Source organism: Panicum virgatum, chromosome 9K (genome assembly GCF_016808335.1).
Source record: "Panicum virgatum strain AP13 chromosome 9K, P.virgatum_v5, whole genome shotgun sequence".
Classification (NCBI taxonomy): Eukaryota; Viridiplantae; Streptophyta; class Magnoliopsida; order Poales; family Poaceae; genus Panicum; species Panicum virgatum.
Window position 1 is genome coordinate 4258142 of NC_053144.1, and position 19246 is coordinate 4277387.

At 49.9% G+C, this 19246-nt stretch overlaps 5 protein-coding genes and 1 long non-coding RNA gene across 9 annotated transcripts; 2 read left to right on the forward strand and 4 right to left on the reverse strand.

The window, feature by feature from the left end:
* The first annotated feature begins 903 nt into the window (after positions 1 to 903).
* LOC120649481 (40S ribosomal protein S18-like) lies at positions 904 to 4887 on the forward strand. Its single transcript, XM_039926283.1, has 4 exons — positions 904 to 1057; positions 1147 to 1307; positions 1399 to 1587; positions 4559 to 4887. Exons 1-4 carry the CDS (start codon positions 1055 to 1057, stop codon positions 4662 to 4664), a joined length of 459 nt encoding a protein of 152 aa, XP_039782217.1. The 5' UTR covers positions 904 to 1054; the 3' UTR covers positions 4665 to 4887.
* On the reverse strand, positions 2424 to 3530 carry LOC120649482. The gene is made up of 2 exons (XR_005665268.1): positions 3453 to 3530; positions 2424 to 3176 (listed from the first exon to the last, which is right to left on the reverse strand). It is a non-coding gene; the product is annotated as an uncharacterized LOC120649482 (long non-coding RNA).
* Positions 4888 to 7404: 2517 nt separating the features above from the next.
* On the forward strand, positions 7405 to 11444 carry LOC120649483 (glutamate dehydrogenase). 2 transcript variants are annotated; one of them, XM_039926284.1, is made up of 10 exons: positions 7405 to 7536; positions 8115 to 8255; positions 8469 to 8582; positions 9249 to 9470; positions 9573 to 9647; positions 9918 to 10034; positions 10252 to 10502; positions 10640 to 10715; positions 10808 to 10894; positions 11003 to 11444. In XM_039926284.1, the coding sequence occupies exons 2-10, from the start codon at positions 8148 to 8150 to the stop codon at positions 11186 to 11188; spliced, it is 1236 nt and encodes a 411-aa protein (XP_039782218.1). In that variant the 5' UTR covers positions 7405 to 7536; positions 8115 to 8147; the 3' UTR covers positions 11189 to 11444. The 2 variants fall into 2 exon arrangements, with proteins under 2 accessions (XP_039782218.1, XP_039782219.1); XM_039926285.1 differs by lacking the exon at positions 7405 to 7536 and adding an exon at positions 7885 to 8029.
* Positions 11357 to 12103, reverse strand: LOC120649484 (uncharacterized N-acetyltransferase p20-like). Its single transcript, XM_039926287.1, has one exon. The coding sequence runs from the start codon at positions 12063 to 12065 to the stop codon at positions 11514 to 11516; it is 552 nt and encodes a 183-aa protein (XP_039782221.1). The 5' UTR covers positions 12066 to 12103; the 3' UTR covers positions 11357 to 11513.
* A 92-nt stretch (positions 12104 to 12195) lies between these two features.
* On the reverse strand, positions 12196 to 13831 carry LOC120649485 (uncharacterized N-acetyltransferase p20-like). Of its 2 annotated transcripts, none has more exons than XM_039926289.1 (2): positions 12600 to 13831; positions 12196 to 12518 (listed from the first exon to the last, which is right to left on the reverse strand). In XM_039926289.1, the coding sequence occupies exon 1, from the start codon at positions 13159 to 13161 to the stop codon at positions 12649 to 12651; it is 513 nt and encodes a 170-aa protein (XP_039782223.1). In that variant the 5' UTR covers positions 13162 to 13831; the 3' UTR covers positions 12196 to 12518; positions 12600 to 12648. The 2 variants fall into 2 exon arrangements, with proteins under 2 accessions (XP_039782223.1, XP_039782222.1); XM_039926288.1 differs by having other exon boundaries at positions 12490 to 13206; positions 13308 to 13830.
* A 3306-nt stretch (positions 13832 to 17137) lies between these two features.
* On the reverse strand, positions 17138 to 19082 carry LOC120649486 (non-specific lipid transfer protein GPI-anchored 15-like). 2 transcript variants are annotated; one of them, XM_039926291.1, is made up of 3 exons: positions 18684 to 19082; positions 18547 to 18606; positions 17138 to 18471 (listed from the first exon to the last, which is right to left on the reverse strand). In XM_039926291.1, the coding sequence occupies exon 3, from the start codon at positions 17832 to 17834 to the stop codon at positions 17289 to 17291; it is 546 nt and encodes a 181-aa protein (XP_039782225.1). In that variant the 5' UTR covers positions 17835 to 18471; positions 18547 to 18606; positions 18684 to 19082; the 3' UTR covers positions 17138 to 17288. The 2 variants fall into 2 exon arrangements, with proteins under 2 accessions (XP_039782225.1, XP_039782224.1); XM_039926290.1 differs by having other exon boundaries at positions 18079 to 18471.
* Positions 19083 to 19246: the final 164 nt, after the last annotated feature.

Sequence of the window (19246 nt, forward strand, 5' to 3'; positions counted from 1 at the left end):
AAGTGAGCTCCGCGATCTAAAGTTGGATGTAATATTCTTCCAGAAGCTTTCCAAATTCCAACACATTCTCATTATACTTTCATGAAACAATTTATATTTTAGATAAAACACACAAAAAATATTTGAACTTCCAAGAATAATGATCAATTCTATTCAATGGCCCACTGGCCACTGCAGAACCTTCCTTTTGGCTACTAAAATCCGCGCTCTGCATTCGCATTGACTCCATCCGTATAGAATTTCTGTGTTGCTGTGTTCTGCGGGGTGAAAATATCTGCATTGCTGTCAATCCACCTATAAGGATGGCAACGGGTCGGATTCGGATCGGGTGGAGTCTCCGTGCACCCAAAACCGAAACCCGAAATCGAAACCCGAACCCGAACCCGAAACCGATTCGGGTGGAAATCCATCACCAAAACCAAACCCGCGGATACCCGAAACCCGAATAGATACCCGAAACCTGAATGGATACCCGAAACCCGCAGATAAATATACACATATTCACATGAATAAACAAGATGCAACAAATAATAAATATTTTCATGACTCAACTTTCAATAAATTTAATAGTCTAAGTAAACAAATTATCATTAACATATTATAAAACATGAGTTTTAATTCCAAATAATTTATTTCGGATATCCATTGGATATCCACGGGTGGAAACCAAAACCCGAAACCGAACCCGAAACCGAACCTGAAAACCGTGGGCGAAAAACCAACACTAAACCCGAAACCCGAAAAACCGAAACCCGCGGATACCCGCACCGAACCCGATCCGCTGCCATCTCTATCCACCTATTATTTCTGCATCTTGGGCTGGCAAAACTTGTTTTGGGCCTGTCGGATGTATACACTGGGCCTTTGATGGATACGCAGGAGGCCCCTTCCTCTCCCCATCAAATCGCAGCCGTCCGATGAAGCTCTAGGGTTTCACCCCCCGTATATAAGCCTCCCCACAGCCCCGCCTCCAAAACCTTAGCCGCGCGGACGCTCTCCACCACCCGAGCCTTCCCGCTGTCGCCGCCTCGCTCCGCGCGACCGATCTGCCGCCATGGTAAGCTCCTCGTCTCACCTCCCCAGTGCTTGTTAGTGTGCGGATTTTCCGTATCGTGCTCTGACGCCGTGATGGTGCTGTGGCTGCAGTCGCTGATCGCGGGTGAGGACTTCCAGCACATCCTGCGTCTGCTGAACACCAACGTGGATGGGAAGCAGAAGATCATGTTCGCGATGACCTCCATCAAGGGTATCGGCCGCCGCTTCTCCAACATCGTCTGCAAGAAGGCCGACATCGACATGAACAAGAGGCAAGTGCCTTCCATTTTGCGCCGATGGTCTTACCAGATCTCGCTAGTGATGATGGGGCTGAGGCGTTCGTTGTGTTGGGTGGGCGTGCAGGGCCGGCGAGCTGACGCCTGACGAGCTGGAGAGGCTGATGACGGTGGTGGCGAACCCCAGGCAGTTCAAGGTGCCGGACTGGTTCCTCAACAGGAAGAAGGACTACAAGGACGGCAGGTTCTCGCAGGTCGTCTCCAACGCCCTCGACATGAAGCTCAGGGACGACCTCGAGAGACTCAAGAAGATCAGGTCACTACTCCACTCCACTCTTTGGTCCCTGCCTGTTATTCAGCTGCTACAAGTAATCTTACATCTGCTGAGAAATGATGCTGCTATCAGTGCTTATATGACATTCTCGAGGTCGCAATTTCCATCTTAGCAACCTAAATCAGTGACTAAACTATTGATCTGATGCATTGCCAGCTCTATGTATTTGTTAATCGTCTACATTCTTGTTTGGGTCTATGTTCTACCAACATGCAGTCGCGTTACATTATGAAAGTTGTAAAACGTCTGCCTAATGATGCCAGTCAGGATGGCAGGAACGTTCTTCCTCATGCTTGAATGTGGCCAATGTTGTTTGGGGGGCTATAGCTATCTTTGTGAGTAAACCTGGTAATGGGCCAGGATCCAAACTGAAACTGCACCAATCTGATTCTAATGCGGAAGCAAAGCAGACCCACACCCAACCATTTCTCTGCCGACGGAAACCACACCACACCAAACCGTTGTTGTGCTTAAGCCCAGACTAATCCAAACTAGTGGCCGAACTGTGGATTCTAACCCATTTGAACCTGTTTTCCAAACTGTGGTCTGCTGTGCAAAGGTAACTAGTGGTCTGCTGCTAGTTACTGCCGCTGGTGGACTGTATGCGTGGACCGTGGTGTGATGCTGCTGTGCAAAGGGAAAAGTAACTAGCGGTCTGAACATCCAAGAATTGGACTGCACAAAAAATACTGCCGCTGCATTTTGCTTAACTTAAAAGACGAAAAACAGCTGCTGCAAACTTCTTGTTGTCTGAACATCCAAGAAACAAACAAAAGATAAGAACACTGTGACTTAGCTGCTACTAACGAACAACAAAATAAGGTACTGCACTGGAATTAGTGTTGCTGAACAGTCTCCAACCCTTCGGTGTACAAAAAGTACAAAATGATTGTAGTTCACATAAACTAAAACATAGTGAATCTCAAAACTGAAACTGAAGTCATTAGGAGGTCACTCGATAGAAACTCTGTTCAGTCACTCCCAATCGCAACCTGCAGCTCGTCCGTGCCTCCCACCATTCTCGTGGTGTAGTAGTAGACCCCGAGCACGATCTGTACTTCAGGACATGAACGCACACAACATTGTTAGGACATGGACAAAATCAGCAAGATGTACTAGTGCATGATAAATTGGAGATGAAAGGTGACTAGATAGATAGTATGACAGTATTCACTCCTGTCATCATCACTTGACATTTCTTATAGCAAAATACAACTGATAGTATGACAGTATTCCCTGAAGTCATTATCACCGGACATTCTCACAGCAAAAATTCTTACACACTGGGCGCGACCATGGACACCAAAGGCAGGCAGGACAGGCTCAGCAGCTGAAAATACCATGGAGAAACTCTACTGAAGTGTACTAAACACAAGCTACAACGAAGAGGAACCAAATGCACTACCACTGGTTGAGGAACTAGGTACAGAGCAAATACCAAATAACACAAGTTTGGACCTGTACTGACAAATGTTAGGAATGCAGAGAAGCTTTGAACTGACTGAAACAAAAGAGTGTGCAGCTGATTCAGACGTGGAGTCGAAGTTGTACCAGCCTCTTCACTATGCAGCCTATTAAAGATATATAGGGTAGCTGTTAGTTTAACCCATGCATTTTTAGAAAAGCCAGCTCAGAAGTAAAGAATTCCCCAAACAACGCCGCAAGAGCATCTCCAACAGATTACTCATCCCTCTCCCCAATACCAAAAAAATAATATTTTGGTGTTGAAGTTGTTCCAACAGATTACCAATACGATCCCCATTACCTATAAATTTTTGGTAATCACCAAAACACATCTAAAGCAACCTAGGATTGCACACCAGGAAAACAAGAAATGGAACCTTCACCTCCGGCGTTATCAGGAGAAGTCACGCACCGATGCCGCCAGGATCCGGTCCAAGACGAGCTGTGAGGTGACCGCAGACACGATGGAGAAGGAGGTCCCGGAGGCCGGCCCGCTGGCGCCGGCGGAGTCGGCGTCGAGCTCTGCCCACAGGCCGCAGCCGGCAGCCCCGCCCCGGCACACCGCAGCAGCTGCACGCGTCGCGGCCGCGAGCCCGAGCCGGCCAGCTGTCGCCGCCGCCGCCTCCCGCACGCGCAGTCGCACGCCGGTCGCCCGCCGCCGCCGCCGTGGCTCTAACAGTAGGGTTTGGGTCAAGGCGTGGCTTCTCCTATGCGCCGTCACCAGACTCACCACTCGCTAGCTCCGCACGCGGCGTGCTTCCTCAATGCTGCTGGACCGTGGTGTGATGCTGGGTTGGAAACTGTGGCTTCAACCCGTTAGCAAACCAAAACAATGAGCCCAAAACCAAATCAAACTGAACTACTCCAAGCAATCACCTAAACTGAACTAGTCCACCAGTTTGCTCAGCCTGTTTCCATCCAAATTAAATTGGCCCAACAAAAAAACCAAACCATAAAAACTGGTTCCATCCAAACCATTGTCAGGTTTATTTGTGAGCATTTGTTACAGCAGATGGGCGATGATAGCATCATTGAATCTATGTTCTGTGGTCTGTGTTTTAGTGAAATGAGATGGGAGACCTGGTCTATGTTGTTGGTTGTACATGCCTGTCAATTATTCAGGTTGTACAAATGCTACCATTGAACTAGTTACAATTTGACTGCAGCGTCATTTGTTTATGTGATGATTCTGTAATTAGTGTCAAGTTTTGTACCTGAAATTGCACATAAGCTGGTTGATCTATACACAGGAGGGTATCATTAATCACTTGGAAATCAGTTAGTGTTATATGGTTATCTCATAGAACTAACCTTTGATGTTTTTATTCATATTCTTTCAGTTTGCTTTGTTGTCATTTTGTCGTTTGATGTCTAGGCAGGCTCACTGAATACAGATATAACTTCAGACATTAGAAGTTTGAATGTTGTTATGTACTGCCTAAAATATTTGATGTCTATGTTTGCATGCTGACAATTATATTTTCTGCAGGAACCACCGTGGTCTGCGTCACTACTGGGGCCTCCGTGTCCGTGGCCAGCATACCAAGACTACTGGCAGGCGTGGAAAGACCGTTGGTGTCTCTAAGAAGCGATAAGCTATATATCTACCAATCTTGGCCTTATTACTGTGTTGGTTCGTGTCCAAACAGTCTTGATGAAGCTTTTCTGTTTAGACAGTTCCCTGAAATGATGTTTTGCCCTAGGAAAATCATGCAGTTATGGAACCTTAATATATTGTATCGTACAATGTGTTTTTTGCAACCTCTAAGAGTAATTTGATTTTGATGAGACAGTTGTGGATTGACTCTTTACATTTTATTGTTATCTGAGTGATCGTTCCCTCCAGTAGTACATACTTTATGCGCAAGTTTGAATGCAGTACCAATGTAATATCCATTCTCCACTTAAAAAATGTTATTTTCATTCTTTAAGTTACACCGCTCTTATTGTTCTTGGTCCATCTGCTATTTCCCCTGCCGATTTATCGCTGTGTGAGTTGTTACACCTGTATTTTTTATTTTTTGAAAGCACCTAGGAGTATTGGGGAGTCATGTAAGAACTTAATTGGTCACCCACGTCGACCGCAAGCTTGAACATAGGTGCGACACCAGCGAACGACTCCTGTCGACAGGAGTCGAACGAACACTAGCGCTCCACCTGAGCTGCTACCAGCCTACCACCGAGACTAGTTCGCTACATCTGTATAATTAAAAGTTGTTCTATCAGTGATAAGCAAAATCTGTTGATGACAGACACAAATGTGTTTGGTTAGTGAGTCACTTCACCGGGTCGCTCCGTCCTATTTCAGGATTGGGATGGTTCCATTGGGATTACTGTCATTCACGCATCTCAAGTGAGAGTCACTTCATCTGTTCATCCTATCTCATTTACCGACAGCACATGAAAAAATGGCATCCTGCGAACCAAACACTACCTAAGAGGTTTTGAATTTGTACAGTTTCGCGTTTGAAATCCTCGAGCACTGACTTTAGGTGTGACACAACCTGTGTTCTGCAATCGTAATCAATCCTTGCATCATCCCAAACTTTAGGTGTGGAGTTGCAAAGAGTGTCAACATGTGTGGCTGTGGACTACACAGGCCTCTCGTTTCCGCTTTCAGTGTCCATGGGTTGTTGAATGCAGGTTAATATATGTGATCTTTTCAGCCTTTCGTGTTTCATCCTCTGCAATACCCTGCGGATTTGGGATTTGGAGCCTCGAGAGGCCAATTCTGGGCGCACGCAGCGCTAGCGCAGCTCCCCCCTCCCCCAGCTCTCTTTCGCCGCGTCTAGGGTCCCTTTTCCCGTTCAGTTGTGCCCCCCGCATAATGATTGCAGCTCAAGATGGGGCAGTTCTCGCTTTGCCCACTGTTCTGTAAAATATTAATCCTGCATAACTGAAAGGGGATGCTGAGAGCTTCCTTTTGCTCGCAAGTGTAGTCCTAATCGACACCCAGTTTGCTTGCCAAATACTTAAATTCTGTTCTTAGCAAAAGCGAATCATGGTAAACAATGGGGTCAATGCACTTGCATACCCAAGTCTATGAACTCAGGTCATGCAAGCTTACACCACACATTGCTGTCTAGCGAACAGTGATACACACGACTCAAATGCAAGTCGATGCAGCAAGGTTCGAACCTTGTGTGCGCAGCTGAGCTTTATGCTCCAAGAACCTAATGGAGCATGACGCTTCATCCATGACGACACAGGAAATGTAGGCCCGGTAATCTGCGTAAATGCAGCAGTATCTTGTAAATTCTAAAGCAAACGGCGTGTCGGGGTGCTGTTGGAACCCAATTGCGCCAATTTGCAGAAACGCATCTTGCAGTTGTTATTCTTCTTGTGTGTGTGTGTGTGTGTTTTCAGTTTTGTTGGGGATCGGAAGATCAGTCTCTCCAGGTAATCGTGGATGATGCAAGCAAGACATGTCACGTCGTGACTGTACACGCATTTGGCTGTGACTTGGAAGTTTTTTTTTTTTTTTGAAACAACCGGAGACCTGAAAGCTGGAACGCTGCAGCATTTCTTCCTTTGCTTGGGGATACGGACTGACTGGCTCAAGCTGAGCATGTCTATCACACACCCGCCAGGCAGCTCATTCCTGGATGAACACGCTGCCAGTTATACAGGGATTGGGTCGCGGAAGGATATGAACACCGACGGATATGAGTTGGAATGCCGCGTCACCACGAGGCTGGAGAGGGGAGATACTCCGTTAAGGGTTCTGTTTGGCTACGCCAGGAACCGTAACAACTTTGACTAATAATTATGTATACTAAATAATGACAGTTTATAAAACTAACTTTAGAACACCTGCGCTAGAAACTTTGAAGAATCTAACGAAATTTTTGACCACGTGATTTTGAGAATGGTTACTGTAGCATCACTGTAGCCAATCATTTACAAATAGACTTCATTTAGTACTCTAAAAAAGTTTTACAAATAGACTTTATTTAGTACTCTATACATGCAAAAAAAAATCGTGCTAGAAAGTAGCACGGAGAAACCAAACGGGACCAAGACCCCCTCTGGCTCTAACTATAATGGCACAAGAACAAAGCATGCTTTCTTGAGCCGAAAAAGCCGGAGAAGCAGGTCAAATCCAGCCGTCAGATCACCGTCGAACGGCTAAAGAGGAAGAAGGGGGAGGAATCAAAAGACGGGAGAATGGAATGAGATACACGCACACACACCCAAAGCAATTGGAATCACAGGTGGATCCAATTCCGAGCACTGTCGCCGTGGCGTCATCGCCCAATTCCCCGCCCTCCCTCCGCCTAGCACACAGCACCCAGTTCCGAATGCCCCCCACATCTCCATCGCCCCGGCTGGCAGGAACATCCCATGCGCCAGACCCCTATAAAACCCCGGCTAGCCCGCCGCCCTGATGGCACCGGCGCGCACACGGCGGAGAATTCATCGGTCGAGTCAATTCGCTCGCTTCTCCGGGGCCCTGCTAGCCTGCTTGTAAGACACCCTGTTCTGCAACTGCGCCCGGTTTCATTTTCTGAATCGAGTTTATACTGATTATTAGATGTTTACACTGAGATGTAATATGCTAGTTTACACAATCTTGTCACCATGCTTTGCGTTTATGTTGCTCCTTTTTTGGATGATTGTATTGCTGCTGATTCTGGGTCAAGGAAAATATCCCACAGAGGCACTGCCGCACTGACCACTGCAGAGTCTCAAATTATTGTGCGCAGTACAACCCACCCACCCCCACAACACTTTAGTACTTTGCCATGCAACTTCTGAAAGTGCTCAGCTACCTTCATCATCAAGATCATAAGAAAGAATTCCCTCCAAAGTTTCAGTGACTTAGTTTTTTTTTTTTAAAGTTTCAGTAAGAAAAAAGTTTTGAAACTCCTCCAGAGCTTGGGCGGCCTCCCCTCAGTAGTTATATTTTGTCCTGCCTTGGGAAGATAAAAGAAAAATATATCCTTGGTTACTCGAGGAGGTTTGATTTGTTTAGCTTCTCTAGCTCTTGTGGTTAGGTTTTCTGGATACTTGCTCATCCCATTGGGCTTCTTGTTTGGTTTCAGGTGTGATTCTGAAGGGAGATTTAGTCGAGCAGGATGAATGCATTGGCAGCAACCAGCAGGAACTTCAAGCAGGCAGCTAAGCTGCTGGCCCTCGACTCCAAGCTGGAGAAAAGCTTGCTCATCCCATTCCGGGAGATCAAGGTGATGAAACCACTACAGTTTTTTAGATCTGGTAAACTTTTTTCAGTTGTTTCACTTGCTCGTGGTGGTTCCCTGTATTCCTGGTGAATACAATAAAAATATTAAAAGTATTTACTTGAATAGCTTCAGTGTTCTACAAAGTTGTTCTGATCATTTTTCCCCATCTGAAACAGCATGTTCAGCTTTAGAGTAACAAGGAGTTTGTGGTTGCAGGTTGAATGCACAATCCCAAAAGATGATGGGACTTTAGCATCCTACGTTGGTTTTAGGGTTCAACATGACAATGCTAGGGGACCTATGAAGGGTGGAATCAGATACCACCATGAGGTACGCAAATATGTTACTCAGGTTCTTCTTTCAGGGCAACACTAGTCAGCATTTGATTCTTACAATACTTTTGCTGACTTGAAATGGTCCTTAAGCATAAAGGCTTGAAAAGACCCTTCAGCATAAATTCCAGTTTTTTCAGCAATCCACCATAGGTAGAATAGTTCTCAGTTGATCATGTTAGTTTTCTGTTATTTACCTTTTTTCCGAACAATTTTCTGAAATTTACCTGAAGAAATGGTAAACAAAAGTATATAGGATTATTTTTTGGGACCAAGTATATTTGAAAATTAGGAAAAACTACCAATATCTGAGCCATATGGAGTCACATTCTAGATCTATTTACTTATAAGCATAAAGAGTTGAAATGGTCCTTAAAGCATAAATTCCAGGTTTCTTCGGAATCCACTACACGCAGAGTAGTGCTCTGTTGTTCCTGTTAGATATGATCTGCAGTATCTGCCTGAAGTAATGAAAAACAAATATATATCAGAAACTAGGGACATCTCACAATATCTAAGCTATATGGGCTGAGGGGTTCACATTCTCCGTTCCTTTCTTTAATCAAATTTCTCTTTATTTAAAAATCTTTGAAAGCCATTAGTAAAATCAGATTATGTATGACCATTGCATGCCCTGACATTTAAATGCTCTTATGTAACTCAGGTTGATCCTGATGAGGTCAATGCCTTGGCACAACTAATGACATGGAAAACAGCTGTGGCCAACATACCTTACGGAGGAGCTAAAGGTGGAATAGGATGCAGTCCTGGAGAACTGAGCATCTCAGAGCTTGAGCGGCTTACCCGAGTTTTTACTCAGAAAATCCATGACTTGATTGGCATCCATACTGATGTTCCAGCTCCAGATATGGGTACCAACTCCCAGGTTACTTTCCTTTGTATATATTATTTCACAATGGACTTTGACGAGAATTAGTCACATGTATATGTTTATTTTAATACGAACTATTTTGTTTGTTTTATGTAGACAATGGCATGGATACTTGATGAGTACTCAAAGTTCCATGGTTACTCACCTGCTGTGGTGACAGGAAAGCCTGTTGTAAGGATCTATCTATCCTGCAATTCTCGATACTTATGTGTACTGAAAATAATGTTTCCAGATGAAAAATATAAGATACGAAGATTTCCACAAAGGTGGTCAAATAAAAAAAAATCCAAGCACAATCCTTTGGAATTTATCTAGGTTGCAGCAACATTGTGTGTACAGTCATTCTGAGTATTTGGATGGCAGCAAGGAGTTGATTATTCAGGGGAAGCTGGTTTATCTGCTCAGCATCTTCATATTCTGTGAACTTCCTGCTCAATACAGGACCTTGGAGGCTCATTGGGAAGAGATGCAGCTACCGGAAGGGGAGTTCTGTTTGCTACTGAAGCTTTGCTTGCAGAGCATGGTAAAGGCATTGCAGGTCAGCGTTTCGTTATACAGGTAAATGGTGTGTAGATTAAGCATGGTTTAAACGATTCACGGTAGAGAATTTTCTGGAGCCCGTGAATTGCATTATATGCACCTTTCAGCTCCTATTATGACAAATTGAAGGCTACCAGCTCTTCACCTTTATTCTTTCATTGAAAAGCAACCACAGCTAAACATTTCATCTGCCAAGGATCTGTTGAGTAATAGGTGCCTCGCTTGCCTTTTTCAGGGATTCGGTAATGTTGGTTCCTGGGCAGCTCAACTGATCACTGAAGCTGGTGGCAAGGTGATTGCTATCAGTGATGTCACAGGCGCTGTCAAGAACGTCAACGGCCTTGACATCGCCCAGCTAGTGAAGCACTCGGCACAGAACAGAGGGATCAAGGGCTTCAATGGAGGAGATGCGATCGATCCGAACTCACTGCTCACAGAAGAGTGTGATGTCCTCGTCCCGGCAGCACTCGGGGGAGTCATAAACAGGTAAAATTTCCTCATAACTGTCCATTTCACCATACTGAAAAGTCACTTCTCTTTCAGTACTGTAATGTTTTTTTAGTTATAGTTGTTCTTGTAACTTCAAACCTGAATAAATTGTTGTTTCACCAATTGTTTCGCAGGGATAATGCTAACGATATTAAAGCAAAGTACATCATCGAGGCTGCCAATCACCCCACAGACCCTGAAGCAGATGAGGCAAGTCATACCTGGACAGTTTCAGACAGACTGACAAGAAATTGGCCGCTTTCTGCAAATTTTTCTGATTTCTCCTAGTGTTCCATCACCAGATCCTGTCGAAGAAAGGCGTTCTCATCCTGCCCGACATACTCGCCAACTCTGGTGGTGTCACGGTGAGCTACTTCGAGTGGGTTCAGGTTAGTAATTCAGTCCTTTGAACTGCTTATATCAGTTGCTGCACGATGTCTTGTGCTTTGTTCAGAGCAGTGCAAATCTAACCGTGGGCATCTCCTTCGATTGTTCAGAACATCCAGGGGTTCATGTGGGACGAGGAGAAGGTGAACGCGGAGCTCCGGACATACATGACGCGCGCCTTCGCGGACGTGAAGCAGATGTGCCGGAGCCACAACTGCGACCTCCGCATGGGCGCTTTCACCCTCGGCGTCAACCGCGTCGCCCGAGCCACCGTCCTCAGGGGATGGGAAGCCTGATCAAGATCACATCTTCATACCATGCTCTGTGTCTTTGTGTCAGTGTCCTCTCGCGCGTTTTTCTTGAGCCTAATTTTTCTTTTGGTTACTGATCAACGGGAGGTTTGAGGAAAACAAGTTCAGCTAATAATTTCATGACGTGTGTATCTCTTTCTAGAGATCAGTTGAGGGAACAAACAGAAGTAATAAATCTGTAATTCCTAGATGAGATGCTTGTTGGTTTGCAAGCTGCAATGCCATATAGTTTCTTTTGCAAGACTTTGGGTCATCCAATCCAACCATGTTGTGAAATCTCTAGGTACATGAGCAGCTAACCTTTTCTGGATCAGTCTACGAGAGGGTCAGTGGAGATGAAGCTGTAGATCACCATGTCCCTGAGCCTTCCCTTGACCACGCAGTAGCTCCGCAGCACGGCCTCCCGCTGGAACCCGGCCTTCTCGAGCGCCCGCTGCGAGGCCGCGTTGTCGGCGTCCACGAGCGCCTCGACGCGCTCCACGCCGTCGAGGTCGCCGAACACCGTGGCGACCGCGCGCTTCAGGGCCGCCGTGGCCACACCCTTCCCCCAGTGCGCGCGCGCCAGCACGACGCAGAGCTCGGCGCGGCACCGGTCGTCCGTCGGCGTCACGGACACCGCGCCCACGGGCTCGCCGCCGCCGAGGCAGACGGCGCGGAACCAGGGGTGCGGCAGCACGGCGTCGCGCATGAAGGCGAGCAGGGCGTCCCGGGACGTGTAGGCGTCCCACGTCATGAACGCCGTGACCACGGGGTCCGACGCCCACGCCATCATGGCGTCGACGTCGGCGAGGTCGAACGGCCGGAGCGTGACCGCGTCCGCGCGCGCGGACCCCGGCTGGGCAGGCGCTTCTTCTTGGTCCATCCTCTGAGCCTCCAATGCTCAGCTGAGCTCGGTCACACTACTCAGAGCGAGCCTTTGTCTCTGCTTGATGGCTGGTTGCAGCCAGACGAATCAAAGTGTAGGGCCCACCCACGCCAGCACGCACTCATCACAGGGAAGAGAAAGGGCCAGGCTTTACTTAAATCTGGATTAGCAACAGAGTGACGTGTTGGATTGGTAGTGTCAGGCTTAAGCTAAGAAACATGACCAAAATGGCCAGCAAGATGGATGATCAGAGTGGTCTCTGAGCTACGTTAAGCCTCCTCGCACTAATCGCATCTGGTATGACGTCGTGTTCACCACGGGCCCGTGGCACCGTCAAGCTTTACTCGCGGCGCCACGCACCGAAGCAGGTGCTCTCTGGGCACCACGCGCGGTACCAAACAACCAACTCCAATCACCCCAATGAACAAGACACCAGTGAAATCCATGGAGCTGACAAGTGACAACCGAGAGCTGAATCATCCAGAGACAGTGAGACACCATCCAAAAGAACACAGATTCATCCAGAGCTACCTGATTGCTGTCATCTTCATCCTCCAAACACCGCCGATGCGAGATCAGATCATCCGGGGAGCGGGTCGGAGGCGAGGAAGCTGTACATGACCATGTCCCTGGCGCGGCCCTTGTGCCAGTAATGCCGCCGCAGGACGCCCTCGCGGCGGAGCCCGGCCTTCTCCGCGACGCGCAGCGACGCCGGGTTGTCCACGTCCACCAGCGCCTCCACGCGCCGCAGCCCCTCCACCTCCGCGAACACGTCCCGCAGCGCTCGCCGCACGGCCGCGGTCGCCACGCCCTTGCCCCAGTGCGCGCGGGCCACCACGTAGCCGAGCTCCCCGCAGCACCGCTCCGCCGTCGGCGCCACGGACACCGCGCCGACGACCGCGCCGGAGCCGGGGGCGCACACGGCGCGGAACCACGGGTGCGGGAGCACGGTGTCGCGGAGGAACGCCAGCAGGGGCTCCCTGGACTCGTAGGGCTCCCACCGGCAGAAGGCGGCCACCTGCGGGTCCGACGCCCACACCATCATGGCGTCCACGTCGGAGAGCTCGAAGCGGCGCAGGGTCACCTCCGCCATCAAGCGTTTCTTGGTCTGAGGCTATGAGGCGGGGAGCGGACGCTGCTGCTCTTATAAAGTGACACCACAGAGAGCAAAGCAATAAAAATCACTGAAATTTGGACACATATGTCCGGCCAGAAATCTGCAGGAACTTTTACACATACGATAGTGCAATGGAGTTGTTCATCTGTAGCAAAAGACTTGTGCGTGCATCAAAATTCAAAACGCCCAGCCAGGTGAATCGGGCTTGGGGAAGTGGTAGCACCTCGACGCCTTCCTAGCGCAACTCCTCGCTCCCCGCGGCGGGCGTCGCCTCCAATGCCGTCACGACGGCGATTTGCAGGAAATCTTTGGTGGAGGTTAAGAACCTTGTGACGCAGAACCTGCCGGCCCCCAGGTAGGAGAGGCAGTCAGCCCCCGGGTACCACTCGTCAGCGTGCTCATCGATGCCGTCGACGTCGGGCCAGAGATGCCTCTGCACCGGCGTCCTGCCCCCGTCGACATCGGCCGCGCGCAGGCCGAACCCCCCTCGGTCCGAGTCCGAGAACCCGAACCAGAGGCCGTAGTCGGCGACGTACTGCGCGCGGCCCTCGAAGGGCAACGTCCAGGCGCCTTCCCTGCGCCACGACCGGCGCACCGTGTCGAACGCGTACGTGCCGCCGAGCTGCGTGGACACCCTGATGACCGCGCCACTCGAGTGTGATGGAAACGCCAAATTAAAACTCCAAATTAAGTGTAATGGTCGTCAATTGAACACATCGGGCGTATTAGCTTAATGTCTTAATTTGTCGATCCTTTCTCAACCCACGGCCCGATCGAAACAACACCGGTAGTCCCACGCGAAGGCGGGCACAGATGGTATAAGCACAACAATTACTTGAAATTACAACACGTGACATAATAGGATAAAACACACTTACAAACCAACTTCGAATACAATAATTTTACAAACCGGGTTTAAATACATACTTGATATACAAGTCTTCCAACTATTAAAACTAGAATTTATGCCAAGAAAAAGAATATACTACATTACCCCTAGAGGTTCAGCCTAACACCACCTGTCAGACCGGTGCATCCCACCGGTCAGACCGGTGTGCATGGGTTCCCCACGTAGACACTGGTCAGACCGGTCTCTCCGACCGGTCAGACCGGTCCAACAAAATCTAAGGGACTGCAACTCTGCCCTTAAGTGTGCAACCCGACAACTCTCTAACCTAGGGGTCTCGATCCACGACTTCCCACCCCTCTGGATCCCGACGGATAAATTTGACGCAGCAGGGGCAAAATCCACGTCTGTGTGCCCTGAAATAAAAGTATGGTGGTAACAAACACTGAGCAACTAATACTCAGCCAGACTTACCCGACCAGTGGGTATAACTTAGCCCACATACCTAGACATGCATGTCTTTTGGCTGGTGGTTATTTTGCAGAAAAATGACTAAAGTAATTCCTTACTTTCAGTATTTTAGCTCCAGATTCTATACAATTTACCTCTAATCTAATATTTGCATGAATCAACTATAGCAAACATGTTGTACCAATCAAATAATAATTTCATGTGTTCATTGTCATATTTATTCATATCCTCCTCATTCTATCATGAGACTGCGATGCAGCAAAGATATCAAGGCTCTTATGACCGCGAGACACGGCGAATCGATTCGATTTAACCTTGCAATGTGGATCTAACCAACACGGCACGCAAAAGCCCCGTCGGACCCCACGCACCAACATTTCCCCTCCCCGCCTCGAACTACAGGAACCAGCCCAACGACATATGGTCAGCCGAGCTCAACGTGAGACCACCAAAAGTAAACATGTGCATCCTCAATTCTCCGCGACTACTCGACTCGCCCCAAGAGTTGGGTGCGGGTTCCTGTACTTTCGAAGCAAAGCAGTACTCGTCTTACCGGTTTCGACTACCTTCTACTCCCGGTATGCGGTTAGTACAATTCAATCCCCAATCAGCACTGCCGACAACGACCGGTCCTTAATCGACACGAACGGGGCTAAGACACCCAGGAACCTTGTCCTGCTGCCATACCTATATATCATCATCACTCCCCGTCCGGTCTCACATTTCCATATCACTTTCAATAACTCAGGGACTGTAATATAAACACATATAACTTATATCTCGCGAGTAATCCGACTTCTAAATATCTTATATCTCGCGAGGGACAAGAAGTCACTCGACTTCTATCGAGAACTTATTAAGCATAGCATTTCTATCGTCCTATACATGCTAGTACAACTAAAAAACCTAAGGATCATGCAACTAGGGTTCCAATCAACTCCTGAAACGTAATGCACAAGTAATAGAAACGTATATAGATGTCATAATTTAAAATAATAGGACATGCACCGGGGTTTGCCTTAAGTGTGCTGTTCAGCACTAGGGTTAGCCGGGCCTTGGGCCGACTCCTCGCGAACCTCCTGCTGCGGGGCTTGCCCCTGGGGCTCCTGTGGCTCCGCAACCACCTCGTATACCACCTCCTCCGCGGCGGCTGCTACACGTGTGCATATGCATATGACATGAGAATGCATGTATGATTTATAAAAAATACAAGTAACCTATATCCGAATTAATTTCTAACTAATTGCACTAACAACCACATATTTAACCCTCTCAGCCACTGCCCTACCGGTCAGACCGGTACCCCATACCGGTCCCATTTAACTTAACCACGACACCGGTCAGACCGGTCCCTCCGACCGGTCAGACCGGTCCAACCCAGACCAAAAGCTAGAATCTAATTCGCGGCTAAACAAGCCCTCAAATTTCAAATCCCTTCTAGGCCCTAATTCAGAGATGCATATAGGTGATCTTGACCTAAGGAAATCGACTAAAACCTCCTAAAAAGGTCGATTCACCCAACCCTAGATGAATCACTTCGAATGAGTAATCTAGCCCACCAAATCTAAACCCCTTCCAGGCTTTAGTTTCTGGGTTCAATTAGAGGTGTTTAACCAAAGGAATTCACTCATAATCACCTAGAAAAGGAGATCGAACCAACCCTAGCTTGTTTATCTTGAAAGGGGCCTCTCCTCCACGAGAACTAGAGATTCCACGTCACCCCGGGGAGGAGGACATGGAGAGGATGATCCTTGACTCCGATTTGAAGCTCCCCAAGCCTTGGAATGTATTTGGGGTGAGGGATTTGGGAGTAAGGGAGCTCGGGAGAGGGAGGGAGTTGGCGTGGTGAGGAGTGAACTGAGTTGGTGAGAGTGAGAGGGAGTGTGATTTCAATATTATGGGCCCAAAACGGTTGACTCAGATCCGACCGATCAGACCGGTTGCCCTGACCGGTTAGACCGGTCCAGTCAGACTGATCAAGAAACTTCTAACTTATGGTTTGTCGCTTAAACTTAAAACTAAGAGTCGTGATTAATTTAATTAGAGTTGATAAATATCTGGACGTTACATTTTAGGCCCCGCCGCCGCCGTCGGCGAACGAGACTGTCCAGATTTCTCGGTCGTCGGTCGGCGGCGACGGGTGGGGGTCCCAGAACCAGTCCTCGCGGCGGCGGTCGTAGGTCAGGGCCTGCAACTCGAACGACGGCGTGCCGAGGATGTCGGGGCGTGCGAGGACGTAGAGCTTACCGCCGACCTCGGCCCAGGAGGGCGGCAGCTGCATGCTCATGTCTCGGCGCAGGTCCGGCCCGGCACGCACGGCCATCGTGCGCGTGTCGCAGATCATGGTGTGGCGGCGCTCGTTGATTCCGACGATCCTCTCGATGCCGCTGCCGAGGGGGAGGAACTGGGTGAAGCCGTCGCCGGGCGATGACTCGAAGCGTGCCACCGGGGGTGGCAGTGGGGTGGTGCGCATGGCCGCCGGCGACAGCGAGCCATGTTGGGGCCACACTCCTGCCGCGAAGAAGGGCGCCGTGTCGATCTTGCGCAGGGTGTGGGCGCGGTGGTGGTCGTCGATGACGAGGTAGAGAAACCTCCGGATTGGCGTGGCAGCCCTGAACGAGCTCGCCATGGATCAATCTGAATCCCAATATCCTCGTCATTGGATCTATAAGTGTACAAGAAGATGTAAGATCAAGGCGATTTATTCTTACTTATCGTCCCTTCAATCGGATCAAATTACAGGAGTACTCCTATTCGACAACAGATTTGCATGCATCAACGTGATTCACTCGGGCACTGGATCGGCGTTGATGAAGCTGAAGATGACCATGTCCCGGACGACGCCCTTGACGGCGGTGTACTTGCGGAGCACGGCCTCCCGCGTGAAGCCGGCCTTCTCCAGCACGCGCTGCGACGCCGGGTTGGCCACGTCCACCAGCGCCTCCACGCGCTCCAGCCCCGGCACCTCGGCGAACACCGCGGCCACCGTGCGCTTCACGGCCGCCGTCGCCACGCCCCGGCCCCAGTGCGCGCGCGCCAGCACGTAGCCGAGCTCCGCGCGGCACGGGTCCCCCGTCGGCGACACCGACACCGCGCCCACGGGGCGGGGCTCCCCGGCGACGCAGATGGCCCGGAACCACGGGTGCGGTAGCACGACGTCGCGGATGAAGGCGAGCAGCGGCTCCGTGGACTCGTAGGGGTCCCACCGGCAGACGGCGGCCACCTGCGGGTCCGACGCCCACGCCATCATGGCGTCCACGTCGGACAGCTCGAACTTGCGGAGCGTCACCTCCACGGCCGCCTTGACCATGGTGGGCTTGGCGTCCTCCATTGATAAGCTAGCTGTTTTCTTGGGCTGAGATGCCTCGCCCTCGATGCAGCAGCGCAGCTACAGGCCGGTGGTCTCTGTTTTTATACTTCCACTGGATGAGGCAGAGGAGCACGAGCTAAAGCAACTTACTTTGACCGAAGAGAGGGAGAATCTTGACGGGCAAGTTTGTTGTGGATTCGCTTTTGCAAATCTCATGGAAGGAACAAGGAAGGCGGGAGGAAGCAGGTGTGGGCGGCTGCACACAAGTCCAACGGTCAACCTGACTACGGCTTGTTCAGATTTTGGGAACAAAAAATCCAACGCATCATCCACCATGACATCGACCCTGAGAGACCCCAAAACACGCAGCCTAATCGATAGCTACAAAAAAAAATGCTCGAGTGAACAATGTAAAAAATGCTCTGCTCCTCTGAATCCTGGAGCAACAAGCACCCCAAACTGTACAAGCTGCTCGTGTGAAACGATTCGGTCGCTCGGAGACGAACACAAGAAGCTTTCGCGTCATCTGATTCATCTCACAAACGATGGAGCAACGCCAGTGCTGCTGCGGCGAATACGAAGATCCTTCCAGGCCTCCCAGTATTTCCGTCAGAGTATGGAAGGGTGGATGCTGGTGTAGACTTCGATCCAGACCCTCCTGCAGCTTCACAAATTCAGAGATACAAAATGATGCAGCGATTTCAGCGTGACCTGTGTATGGCTGCTGCTGTACCTGCAGGGGTCGCGTTGGCGTCTGACGGCGCCGCCGGAGACGCCACTGGAGCTCCCACGGCTGCACAAACAACGCGCGACTCGTGTCAATCTCTTTGCCATTGCCTCTAATGCGTGAAGCTGGACGCGCGCACTCACCGTTGCACTGGGTGGCAGGAGGCGCCTGGACCTTGCACGCCCCGGGCAGCTGCGCCACGCGGGCGCCGTCGACGGCGACGCCGAGCGACGTGGCCGTGCCGCCAAGCACCGTGCAGAGGCAGCCCGGGCTCGACCTCAGCATGCCCGAGAGCGCCGAGCAGCACGACGGCACGTCGGGCGTCGTGGCGTTGCCCGACAGGTAGTCCATGCACGGCGACAGGCCGACCAGCTCCGGCATGCAGCCGGAGCCCGACGGCTGCGCCGCGCACCGGCACGCCAGGAGCGCGGCCGCCACGGCTACGCCCAGCGCGCGCACGGCGGCGGCGCAGGATGCTGACCCCATTGGCTTTCGGCTGACAGGTGAGACGAGCGTTCCTATGCACATCATTCGAAGTTTTTTTGTGATTTATAGCAACAATCTTGTTGGTGACAGATAAAAACTTGTTGAATTTGGATGCCCTGTCGTGGCTGGCCATGTAAGCCGGTGAGAAGGAAAGAAGAACCATTTGTGTAGTTGTGTTTGGTCAACTTCTCACCAAATTCTTTCATGTTTGAACTTGGTT